Genomic DNA, 12,265 nt, shown 5'->3' on the forward strand with positions numbered 1-12,265 from the left:
AGATAGATAGATAGATAGATAGATAGATAGATAGATAGATAGATAGATAGATAGATAGATAGATAAAGAGATTGATAGATAGATGGATAGATAGTTAAATAGATAGATAGATATAGATAATAGTTTAGTATAAATGTTACTTGTAATACTATTAAGATTATAATTTCTTATTTAGATTTATTCTATTTATCTACCATTTAAATTTCATAGATTGCAAGTATATACTTTTTTTCTTGGGCAAAAAATATTAGAAAATATATAAATATAAGTGACAAGTTTAAAGAGTATTTAAATTCCAAATTGTAAAATATGTAAGCATCCATTAGAGCTGAATGTTTTTTATTTTCCCTGATTACAAGTCTTCACTTTTGGCCAAGTTTAACCAGGAGCAGTTGACACCAACCACCAACAAACAAAAAACAAAAAATATATAAAAAATAATAACAAAAAACACGTAAAAAACAAAATAAAAAGTACAAACAAAAAATCATAAATCGGCACAAATGCAAGAAGATAGTCCAGAGCATTACCCGTAATTGTGGTCCGGTCTGCCGTACGCCAGATTATACGGGAGAAGCAATCATTGTTGGCCAGGTCAGAGAGCTGCCTCTGAATCCAGAAGCTCGACCAGAATCCAAATCCGAATCAGAGGCCAACTGGAAACAGGCATTCCATCAGCAGCCACATCAATAATCATTAGAATTAGACGAGTGGCTGGCATTTTCAACGAGGGGATAAGGGTAAGCGGCCTTTATCCGTATTTATTTTTAATTAAAGTGCAACTGCCGACGAGCTTGCGGCTTTGCTTTGCTCAATTTACGGGCTCTGAAATGGTTCATGATGACGAAGCCGGGCCCGGAAAAATGCTGCCAGTTTGTCATAGCCGCTCGAACTAAACTATTTCGCGCCGCAGTCAACCGCATAAATTCCTCAAACAATCATAAGTCAAGGCGTTTATGCGCTGGCTTAAACAGATTTATTGATCTTAAACTAAAAATATATTAAGAGTAGACTTAAGGTCTGATATTTGATTATATTATTTTTATAATCAATCTACTTATTATACTAGGCATATATTGTATACAACTAATTAATTTTCTTAAATTTTCTAAACAAATCCAAGGCTCAAATCAATTCCTCCATCATCTATAGGTATTTTTTAATTACTAAATACAAAATTTATGTTTAAAAAGTTTCACAAAAGTCCATATTTCATGCTGCTATGCAAACCGGTTACCCATAAACTTTATTGCATTGTTGAGCATATTAAATTAAAAGCTGCTCTGCTGGGTTGCGGCTCTTTAGGCACGCACACCTGCAACCTCAACAGGGTCCTGCCCCCTGGTCTATAACGCCTCTTATCAATGAACCCCCCTCAGCAGCCGGAAACAAAACCTATCAGAAAACCGACTCCAAAAAGCCAATGACTAACCAGGTGCTAGTTACTCGGATGCAGATACAAAGATACAGGCATCGTCGGGCGAGAGTTCAAGAACAACACACAAGTGGCAATAATGAAATCTGAAAAGCCTTGGCAAATATGAGGCATCAGGCCAGGTTAACAGGGATAACCACAGGCTGCATGACTTAAGAGAGACCAAGGAACTTTCTCTTTCGCGCCTGCTCGCTTGTCGCATTTCTCTTTGGTGATTTTCCATCCTCCGCTCGGAAAAGGATGCCGCCGACAAGCAACAATTTTCATTGATAAAAACACCAGCTGCTGCCTTCTGGGGCTCAGTCGTACGCGAGTCCTCAGTCAGTTAGCTTGCAGCTCTGGGAATATTCGGGACATCGGAGACTGCAATCCCCTAGCTGCGGTATTGGCGGTTTAATTAAAAATTGCGTATACGCCGTGTGTCAACAATGTAATACCACTAGTATCGCGCGTAAAAGCCCCAAAGCTATCAAAGGAAGAAACAAAGCCGCTTATAAATTCACGAGTATAACTTTTTCGGGTAATCGCCGAAACTCAAGTTTAAGTTCCGAGTCCGTTTGGCGCCATTTGGCAATTGCCAACTTCGGACCTGTCCGATGACAAACTGCAAAGTGAACTTTGTAAAGATTCAGCTTTTCACAGAACCAAAAGAAGTTCCAGTCCCAGTTGAAAAGGACACAATTGGAGTTGAATAAAAGTTGCACTGGGCAGCGTACAAGCGAAAAATAAGCATTGTAAACTTTTTAAGTTGGCGAAAACAAAAATAACTCAATAATCACAGCAGGTGAGCGCATCACTCGTCCTTTTTATATATGTCTATTTTCCGATTTCAATTTACATATTCCTCACATTTATGCAAACAGCTTGAGTTCTTTGATCGCATTTGTTTAACTTGGAATTTGTTTCCAAACTGTATTTGCCTTCGAACATTTTGGCTATTTACTTTTGTTGACGCTCCTCACAATTACAAGAGCATTATCAATCCTCAAGCTCCCAGCGAGCATTGGCATTTGATATGTTTTATTCAATACAAACTAAAGTTCAATCATCGATCCGAATTGCAAATTAAGCTGTCGTAACCCGCATTTAACATCCAAACAGAAATCACAAATCAGTCCTCTTTCAAATCCTGTGCCAAAACGAAATGTTTAACTAAAAACATCAAATACTTTTGAATGGCGAATAAATTGTGTAAATTATGTAAGTCAAACTTTGACACAAAAGCTGGACCAAATGTCACATTTAATTAATTTCCAGTTTATTACCAGACGTCAAAAAGCGTTGCTTTTATATTTAATTCAAAGGAAAATTTAGTAAATATTTACAGCGGAAAGTTTTCCATAAAATTTCTTGCCCAAGGGCATTTATTTTATTTTTAGACAGTCTGTGGCCTTAGTGGAATTTAGTTCCTATTTCTTTGTATAATAAAGCTGTATTTAATTTGCAATTCACAACTTAGCTGTCCTCAAAGCGTACAGTAATGTGTTGTAAGTAATTTAAACTCTCTAAAGGTTTTAAATTGTCATGGAAAATATTATTTTCTTTTTAATCCTCCTCATTCAACAATGGACGGCATTGTTTACTCAATTTGTCTTAAGGTGATGGAGGTCCTCTCAGATTGTTTACTTATTCTTATTAGCAGAAAAATAATCAAATAAAACGCCTTAGCCGACAATCCGGCACTAAGCAGCTTTTCTAGAGCGGCATCCTAATGGCAGAAATTGGAAGTGGCTGTGAAAGTGGCCCCCACTGTCTACCTGGGGAATTAATGGACAAGTGCAGGCTCCGGTCTGGCCTGGGCTGCTCTCTTACCGGCTATCAGAGTCCTTTCGACTGATTTCTTTTCGGTTTTGGGCCCTCTTTTGTTTGGCCGACACACCTGAGTGGCGGCATTCCTTGGAGCACTTGCCAAGCAAATAAGACCCGGCATCTCCAGCATTCCATGAAGTGGTCTTCAGTGGACGAAGACAGCCGCATGTCTTGGGGGCGAGTTCTCGAGAGTTCAGTTGGCCTCGGAGATAGCTCTTTGGTTTGCTCGGCTCCTACCCATTCCTTCATTTTTGCTGCACTTGGTCCAACCTCCACCATCACCATATGCAACGTTAAGTGCACTTGACTGTTTTGCCTACATTCTGGGCCGGTTCTGCCAGCTGACTCAGTGACGACGGTTCGCCGGCCGGTCACAATGGGAATCCGCATCTTAAAGGTGCCGTGGCTTAATTCCAAGCAGATTAAATACTTGACATCCTCTAATGCGGCACAAATCACAGTTTCAGCTACGTGCCCCCTCGCTATCTAAGTTTTTCTAGTCATCAGCATTAGTATTCATCACACTTGCACTGAAGGAAAATGTTAACGATTTGCTAAACACATTTTAAAGGTATTTTAAAGCTAATAAAACGATACCCTTACCACTCAATAAGGCACTAACCTTAGAAAAAAAGATCGTATATCTAAAATACTTTATATACAATTATAAAATATTAAGGAGACATCTCTCATTTTATGCAAATATATCTTAATTATTTTATTTATACCCAACTTATTAAATTTACCATTGTTCGTTCTCCGTGCATGTTTAGGCATTTAAGAGCCTGTTGATGATGGCGGCGGCACAGAACTTTTCAGTTTTGTCGCAGCCTTGGGCCGCAAACATTGCATTTAGAATAACCAGCCCCAACCAAGGCACGTGCAGCAGGGGAATCGGTGGGGATAAATAAGGATGTGGCTATATCCAAGGGAATGTGTGAATGGGGGCTGGGGAAAATGCCGAGCCTGACTGCAGATGAGGACTGCAATAAACTGCCATACATAAGTGAAAATTGTGAAATGAAAACTGGCGCGAGCATAAATCAATATACCCATGGGGGTCATGGGATCCCAGGGCACAAAAAAAAAATATATATATATATATAAGAAAAAAAAAGAAAAACATCATTGAAAACTGGCTCGACTTGGATTTACCTACTCCTAAATCCTGAATGTCGCCTTGACTCCATGTCCGTGAATCAGCTGGTGGCTATATCCCTGCAGCTGGGACAACCCTTTGCATCCAGGATATTCAACACATTACACGTCTGATCCGGACACATGTGACTTGGATGCGTGGCTTAGCTGTTGCTAACTCTGGCAAAAATTTGATTTTATAAAAATATGGCTTCAATCGCTTAGGGATGAACGTGATTTTGTGCTTTTGAAGGCATTAAAGCGTGCTCCACAACGCGAGCTAAAGACATTTCAAAGGGCATATAATTTTCAATCAAATACGTTAACGATCCGAAATGTTGAAGGGAAAACTAGCTGGCTTTAGAGATTTTATATTCTTATTATATTATTAAATAAGTTTTTTATGAAACTCTGGTACTGAAATGCTTGACCTAAAATATATTTTATGTGGGGTTTTGGGGTAAGCAAGCAATTAAATCTACAGCAAGGCTATTCCTAAAATAATAACCGCTTAAAATAATACCCAAGGATAGCTCCCGGTACAATGAAGGACTCAGCGTTTAAACAAAATAGCTCAGTTTTGTAATGTTATTCCCTCCCTTTAAGCAATGCAATAATAGTGGCAGCTTAATTTAAATAAATTATTGTCTTGCTCTTTTGCTTTGCTTGTTAGCGATTTGCAGCCTTTTCAGCAAGTGGCTGAATAATTGCTTCCGTGCAATCATTTCGCGGTCCCAGTTGCCGGAGGACGAAACAAAACCGCACGGCACGGGAAAAGGACTGAACACTTTAAACCATTTCCACTCATAATTAAATTGCGAGTGAGGATGAAAATTGTGGCGGAAAAATAAAGGACGCAATGCATTTGGCAAAAGCCGGCACGAGGGGCTTGTGCATCCAGCCAAAATGGCGCATATCCGCCATGAAAGAGTGTGCGCCTAAGTGATGGTTCCGCTTTTGTTTAGTGCACCAAAAGCGCCTGATATGAGTGGATAATCTGCAGCAGCGTGGCCCTGGCCACCAAAGGAACTTGGTCTAATCGAATGACTGTCGAATGGGCCCAAACAAGTCACGCCAGCTTGCACAATTTCTCGAGGACCCAGAGAATGCCCAGGGACCTCAGTTGATTCCTTTGAAGCTCCTGAATAGAAATGTTTAACTAATAAAAAAGAACGTTACGCGACAGCAAATTGCTTTGTTAGCGGGATAATTTAAGTAGAGAATGCTTTTCTAAAAATAACAACCTATTATTTATTTATAAATATTCATAGCACAAAGCTAAGAATTAGCTATGACCGGAAATTGATTTGAATTTCTTTTTTAAATCCCAACGTAACTTTTATTTACATTTTTGCATCTTTAAAATGTGTGAACGATGCAACTTTTATTTCCATTTTTGCATTTCTAAAATACATTTTTATAGTATCTTTGTGTGTAGTGGGTTGGTTTAACATTTATAATCGGCTTTGTAAATGGGAAAAAAGCAGACAGATGCAAATACTTGACATTCAACAGGTTATGCTCCAGTGCCCAGGCACTTGTTTAAAATCTGTTAAATAAAACCTTTCATTAAGTTCGAGTAGATGAAAACAAGTCCTTAACGTGAACACGCATGACTGACCAAAAAGAATCCTGTACGAAGGAGAAAAACAGAATGCGCATTTAATGCCAACATAAATGTTGTATTTTTTAAACAACAGAGAAATTTCATCTTTGTCTTGCCGCGATCTGGGTAATATAAATTGTATACCATCTGTAAAAATAAGTAAACAATTTTTCATAACAAAACAAAAGCAATGAAACAATGTTCATTTTATCATTTGCTGACTTAAATTGAATATTCAGTGTCCTATATAACATATACTTCCAATAAATAAATACTTGGCAAAAAATTCAATGTTCGCTGAATGGTCATCGTTTCAAAACCAGATTGCCGTGAATAAAATCATTGTAAATCAAGCAGCACATGAATAGAATCTTGCCCAATGGGATTCTTTGACTTCCAATTCCTTTGCCTTTGTTGGTAGATTTCCCAGAAAAGTGCAGCATCTGAGAACTGCGAGTCCTGTAACTGGGCACATCTAACGAGCATTCAAAAGCAGTCTGTGCACATTTCAAATTAACTGACAGGGAACAGCGTAAGCTGTTTGACTACCACTGCCATGCGTACAGATTCTCATGGAGAACGAAAACAGGGACCATTTTCCATATCCTTTCTGAGTGATTAATTGCCAATGCCACAGCTTTTAGCCACCCAAAAAAGGGGCAGGGCATTCGATTTCGAGGGAACAAAAGGCCAAAACAAAAACTAGTACTACCCAAAGACAAAATTCAATTGGCCAATTAGTGCCATTTAAATGCCATAAAGGCCAACGGGAAAACTACGCCAATTTCAAAGCGGAACTAAATATTTTCCAGCGGATCTCGCACAAAAGGCAGAGTTTTCGCTGTCGCTGTCCCCCGTCTCCGACTTTGTTGGGTTGTTCCCAACGAGAGTTGTAAATATAATAAGCAAACGCTTGAGCGGAATGGGTCGGGTCATGGGTCACTTGTAGTTGTTCCCAGACATTCAAGTTGTTCTTGGGACGCACTGCAGTTTGCTGCCGCTGCTGCTGGGCGAAAAGTTTTGAGCTTGGAATTTGTCTTTGGCCTCAACGGCTGCCGCCAAGTGCTGTTTATGCTCAGGTTCCTCTTCCCGGGCCCAGAGAAGTTCGTGTTTAAGTTTCAGTTGAAAAGCACTTGCGGCAGGAACTCGAATCCTCGGATGCCTGCCTCAAGGCTCACGTGGCCGGGCCGGGCAGTTATTTAATAAGCAATTAAGTTTCCCCAACAAAATACATTTTCCTCGGGATTTACATAATACAAGTGCTCGTAAGTAATCATCCGAACTGACCTCAGGCATCCTGAGCAAGCAGGTGTTAATTGATTTTCTAGTCCAGGTCCAAAGGTTGGGCATTTCCGCAAACCAGAATGCCTCGGTTACAGTTGTTAACAAAACATGATGTGCCAAAATATATTCATCCTCTCAAAGGATTTACCCAAATTGATATAAAGAGCCCATCTTGAGCTTTAAAATAAGAAAATACATTAAAAACTTTTTTATGAAAAGTAAAGTTTGTAATTTTTCTTAACTATAATCCCGGAGTTAACACAATGTTATTGGTTTCACGCTGCTTTTAATAACTGCCACCTGGGGCATCCACCTTCTGCATTCCAGTGGCTTTCCTAAAAAAAACTTGACCCAAGTTTATTGCTTTTGCGATGCTTAAATAACTTCTGCATTCCAAAAACCCCACAGATACTTTGAACTTAATTTGTGTAATATTTTTTGCTCTTAAAGTAGTTTTTAATTAAGGGATGTTAAGGAATGAATGTAACAAAAATTGTATATCTTTAAGTCTGCATTTACCTATTTAGTCTTATTGCTTAATTTGTTGTACCTTTCCAATTGCCATTGACTTATTTCGAGGCCACATTTTGAGACTTTAAATAATAAGTCCCTGCATCCAAGCCAAATTCAAGGTCAAGACAAGATTTAAGCCAAAATTGGGACACACGAATTGTGATTAAATTGGCGTAGAAACACTACTTAACCCGAATGCGGTTAATTAAACACTGGAAATCGATTAAACTAATCTGTCGTTTTTATCTGTCTTCACTTTAGGGTCACTGGCGACAGGCTAATTGCAGCTAACCCCGTTGGCGTTGGTTACACGGAAAATGGTTCGTGACCACGGCAGCATCTCCGCAGCATCACCACCACAACTACCAGCTATAGCTCCTGCTCTTGCACCTCTGACAGGATCCCTGCGGTGGCAACACACCGCATCCTTGCCAAATGCGGCCAGCAAATAAGCGCACTTTACGCGTCCACCTCTGCGGGCACGTTCCAGTTGCCGTTTGGATTGGAAGCTCCTAAACTTTGGTTTGGACCCAAAAGAAAACAAAAAAAAAAACACCAAAGCGCAGACATGGATACCATCATCCTGTCGACCCTGCCCACACTGACGACGGATGCGGCTGGCAGCAGCAGCTTTTGGCTAACCGGAGCCCTTTCCCTCTCCGAGATTCTGGCCAACTCGAGCGACGGCAGCACGGCCAGCACAGCCACGGCGGCTGGGACCACCTCGACGGCCTCCACGGCGGTGAATGTGGGTAAAGACCACGACAAGCACGTGAATGACAGCGTCTCAACGGCACTGAGGTAAGGGGTTATGCAAGGGGGTTGGTTCCCATGCCCACATCCCCAGATAACGCACATTCTCATGCCCCTGACAACCTCCACAAGTCATCGCGATAAGCTCTGCTTAATTTTCTAGTGGTTGCATATTCAACTAACTTGCTTAGAATTCATAATGCGCTCAAAGTGACTGGAAAGGGGAGGGTTATGGGTGTGGCTTAGAACTATTTGAATAGCATTTAGTATAGATTTATACATAATTGGAAATGAATACATCGAAATATACATATTCAATTTATCATTTAAATATGAAAGCAAGCCAAATATTAAGTATACGCACTGTGTAGATAAAGTAGATAAAGTTATACCTACAACCATTAATTAAACCTTTGCTGCAGTAATTACAGTTCATATCCTGGCTACATCCACTACCGTGACAAATACGATCTGAGCTACATAGCGAAGGTGAATCCTTTTTGGCTGCAATTCGAGCCACCGCGTTCGAGCACTTTTCTGGTAATGGCCGCCTTGTACTGCCTGATCTCGGTGGTGGGATGCGTGGGCAATGCATTCGTCATCTTCATGTTCGCCAATCGCAAATCGCTGCGAACTCCGGCCAATATTCTGGTGATGAACCTGGCCATCTGTGACTTTCTGATGCTCATCAAATGCCCGATTGCCATATACAACAACATCAAGGAGGGACCGGCCCTGGGAGATGCAGGTGAGTGGCCAACCCTTCAGTCTGGGGTGCACTAGAGGAAAGAAGCATATCTTGTTGTAAGAGTCATAAATAAGAAGGATACAAATCTTATTTATTAACCAAATTTGCTTCTTAAAAGTCTAAAGCACTAGTATTTAAAATTTTTGTAAGCTTACTTGGCAGTAATTGTAATTTTTCACTCTGCATCGTGCTTTAAAAATCAAAAATGGAGATGGCAAAATCAAAACTAACTGAATCTCTTACCCGTAGCCTGCCGCCTGTACGGATTTGTTGGCGGTCTGAGTGGCACCTGCGCCATTGGAACACTCACCGCCATCGCTTTGGACCGGTACAATGTGGTGGTGCATCCACTGCAACCTCTGAGACGCTGCTCCCGCCTGCGCTCCTACCTGATTATCCTGCTGATCTGGTGCTACAGCTTCCTGTTCGCCGTGATGCCGGCTCTGGACATCGGTCTGTCGGTTTATGTGCCCGAAGGTTTCCTAACTACCTGCAGCTTTGACTACTTGAACAAGGAGACGCCGGCCCGCATCTTTATGGCGTTGTTTTTCGTAGCAGCTTACGCCATCCCACTGACCACCATCGTTTACTCCTACTTCTACATCCTGAAGGTGGTCTTCACGGCCAGCCGAATTCAGTCGAACAAGGATAAGGCCAAGACAGAGCAGAAGCTGGCCTTCATTGTGGCGGCCATTATAGGATTGTGGTTCCTTGCGTGGTCACCCTACGCTATTGTTGCTATGATGGGTGTCTTTGGTCTGGAGCGGCACATAACCCCCCTGGGATCTATGATACCGGCACTCTTTTGCAAGACGGCTGCCTGCGTGGACCCGTACCTGTACGCAGCTACTCATCCTCGGTTTCGTGTAGAAGTGCGAATGCTTTTCTATGGTCGCGGCATCCTCAGAAGAGTTTCCACCACCAGATCATCATACATGACCCGATCGAGGTCTTCCTTCACCCACAGGCTACGCACTTCGACCACGGGTGGTGCCGCAGGTGAGGGTGATCATCGCATGGAGACCTACTTGATGAACAACAACCTGATGATGGTGCCCGAGGAGACGGAGGAGAACGAGGAGATCGTTGTGGTGGCCGAGATCAACAATTCGGTGAGCAGTGTCATGGAGCAGAGTAAGTTTTGAAGAGGCTGCTGAAAAACAAGGAGACCTTTAATTACTTTTTAGGAACTAAAAATGCCATAGAGTGGACCGGAGCTAAGGGTTACATTTATGTATTCCTTTACATTTTATTTATTTGTAATAATTGCCCATCATGTTGCTTAGCTGAAAATGTTCTATAAATACAATCAAGGCTTTTAATTTGATCCATTATTCAATATAATTTTAAAAAATTAAAAGTACTCCCCAGAAGTAATTACATGTTACCAAATAATGTAATGTAAAACCCTTTTAAATCCTGTTTGCCAAATAACCTTTCTGTGAAACATTCTCATTAATTTGGTAAATTATGTATGAGACTACTTACTAATTATGAGATGCAATGTAATAGGGTCTTTATTGTTGAACTAAGCCAACAAAATAGTACTTGGTAAGCCAGACAACCGAAATCAGACACTGGGACTGGGGCAAAGTGATTCCACTCTCTAATAACAGATGACCAATGGCATTGTTCAGGGGCTGAATACAGTGCCATTGAAGAACCTTCAATGGAAATGAAAATAATACACAGAGATGAAGCAGTTGGACAAGGACATGGAGACCACACTAGTGATAGTAAACATATATATAATGAGCTTACAGGATGTTTAGGCAGAGAGATGAGAGAACGAATTGTCGATACATGTGACATGTGGTTTAATGGGAGGCCAATTATCCGTAGGCCTAGCAGGGTCAAAATTAGTACAAAGAACGAGTGGAGTGCGGGATTTGGAGACCAGCAGGGTTATTCGATAGGAAAATTATACATAATTTCAGGGAAAGTCAACCAGATCTAGGCACACTCGAATGGCATTCGCAGATTGCTTCCATTGTATCTGAATAATGGGGAAAACACAATCAAACGAATTGCGGGCTCCTTGTACTTCAATAGTATTGTGATGGCAGCTTACACCGAATAAAGATTATTCCAGGCTATTGTAAATGTTGGATAAATTAAAATAATTGCGTTTACATCTCAATGTCTACCCGAAATGGTTCTGTGTATCTTATAGGTATTACTTTAGATTGTATACAATGTCTACTCTAAAGCCGAGCTAAGCAAAACACGACTTTGATAAAGTCATCGAGTACTTGTACCTGTAAGGATAATGGCTAAATGGATAATGCCAGTGGAGCGATATATAACGAATTTATACTCTTGATACTTGATACACTTACCTAGCCGTATCATTTTATATATGTACATATGTATATCCGTGTATAGTATATAGTATATCGGGGATATCTGGTCACAATGGGCCCGCCGAGAACAATGACAGCGGCAGATGAATAAGTCTCGGCCAGCATTTTAATTACTAGACTACAAATTTAAGCCATTGTTGGGACAAAACTTATGTACTTCCTTCGCTATGTGAACGAACAATGGCCTCTGCTGTTTGCAATTGTGCTCAAAATAAAATTGCAGAAAAATATCAAAACAAGGGGGAGGGAGGGGAAAACAACAGCGCGAAGCGGGGGGAAACCATTTAATTAGCATATTTAAGATGCACTTTGACAGCAAGTTTCTGTGTGCATTGTATGTGTTTCACTTAAGCTGCTTGTATTTCAATTAGTTTAACTCAGTAATTGTTTGACAAGTATGTACGTATGTTTTTGTATTTGTGGTAATGTTATAAAACAAACAAAAACAAAGACAAAGCCCAACAGCTCAAAATAAATGTGCGAAAATTAGAAAAACTACAAACCATTCGGTGTTTTAAGTCGGAAAATATATATTAATAAGAACCAACAACAGGTGCACAGAATAGTTTCGATGTAAGTATATAAAATGCAATTTATATTGTATGTGTGTGAATGAT

At 40.5% G+C, this 12,265-nt stretch overlaps 1 protein-coding gene across 1 annotated transcript; it reads left to right on the forward strand.

Moving 5' to 3' along the window:
- The first annotated feature begins 864 nt into the window (after positions 1 to 864).
- Positions 865 to 12,150, forward strand: Rh7 (G protein-coupled receptor family protein rhodopsin 7). Its single transcript, XM_086829699.1, has 4 exons — positions 865 to 2,219; positions 8,046 to 8,585; positions 8,960 to 9,285; positions 9,535 to 12,150. The coding sequence occupies exons 2-4, from the start codon at positions 8,353 to 8,355 to the stop codon at positions 10,428 to 10,430; spliced, it is 1,455 nt and encodes a 484-aa protein (XP_086685825.1). The 5' UTR covers positions 865 to 2,219; positions 8,046 to 8,352; the 3' UTR covers positions 10,431 to 12,150.
- Positions 12,151 to 12,265: the final 115 nt, after the last annotated feature.

This window comes from Drosophila serrata, unplaced genomic scaffold (genome assembly GCF_035046125.1).
Source record: "Drosophila serrata isolate PLE 108 unplaced genomic scaffold, ASM3504612v1 contig_217, whole genome shotgun sequence".
Classification (NCBI taxonomy): Eukaryota; Metazoa; Arthropoda; class Insecta; order Diptera; family Drosophilidae; genus Drosophila; species Drosophila serrata.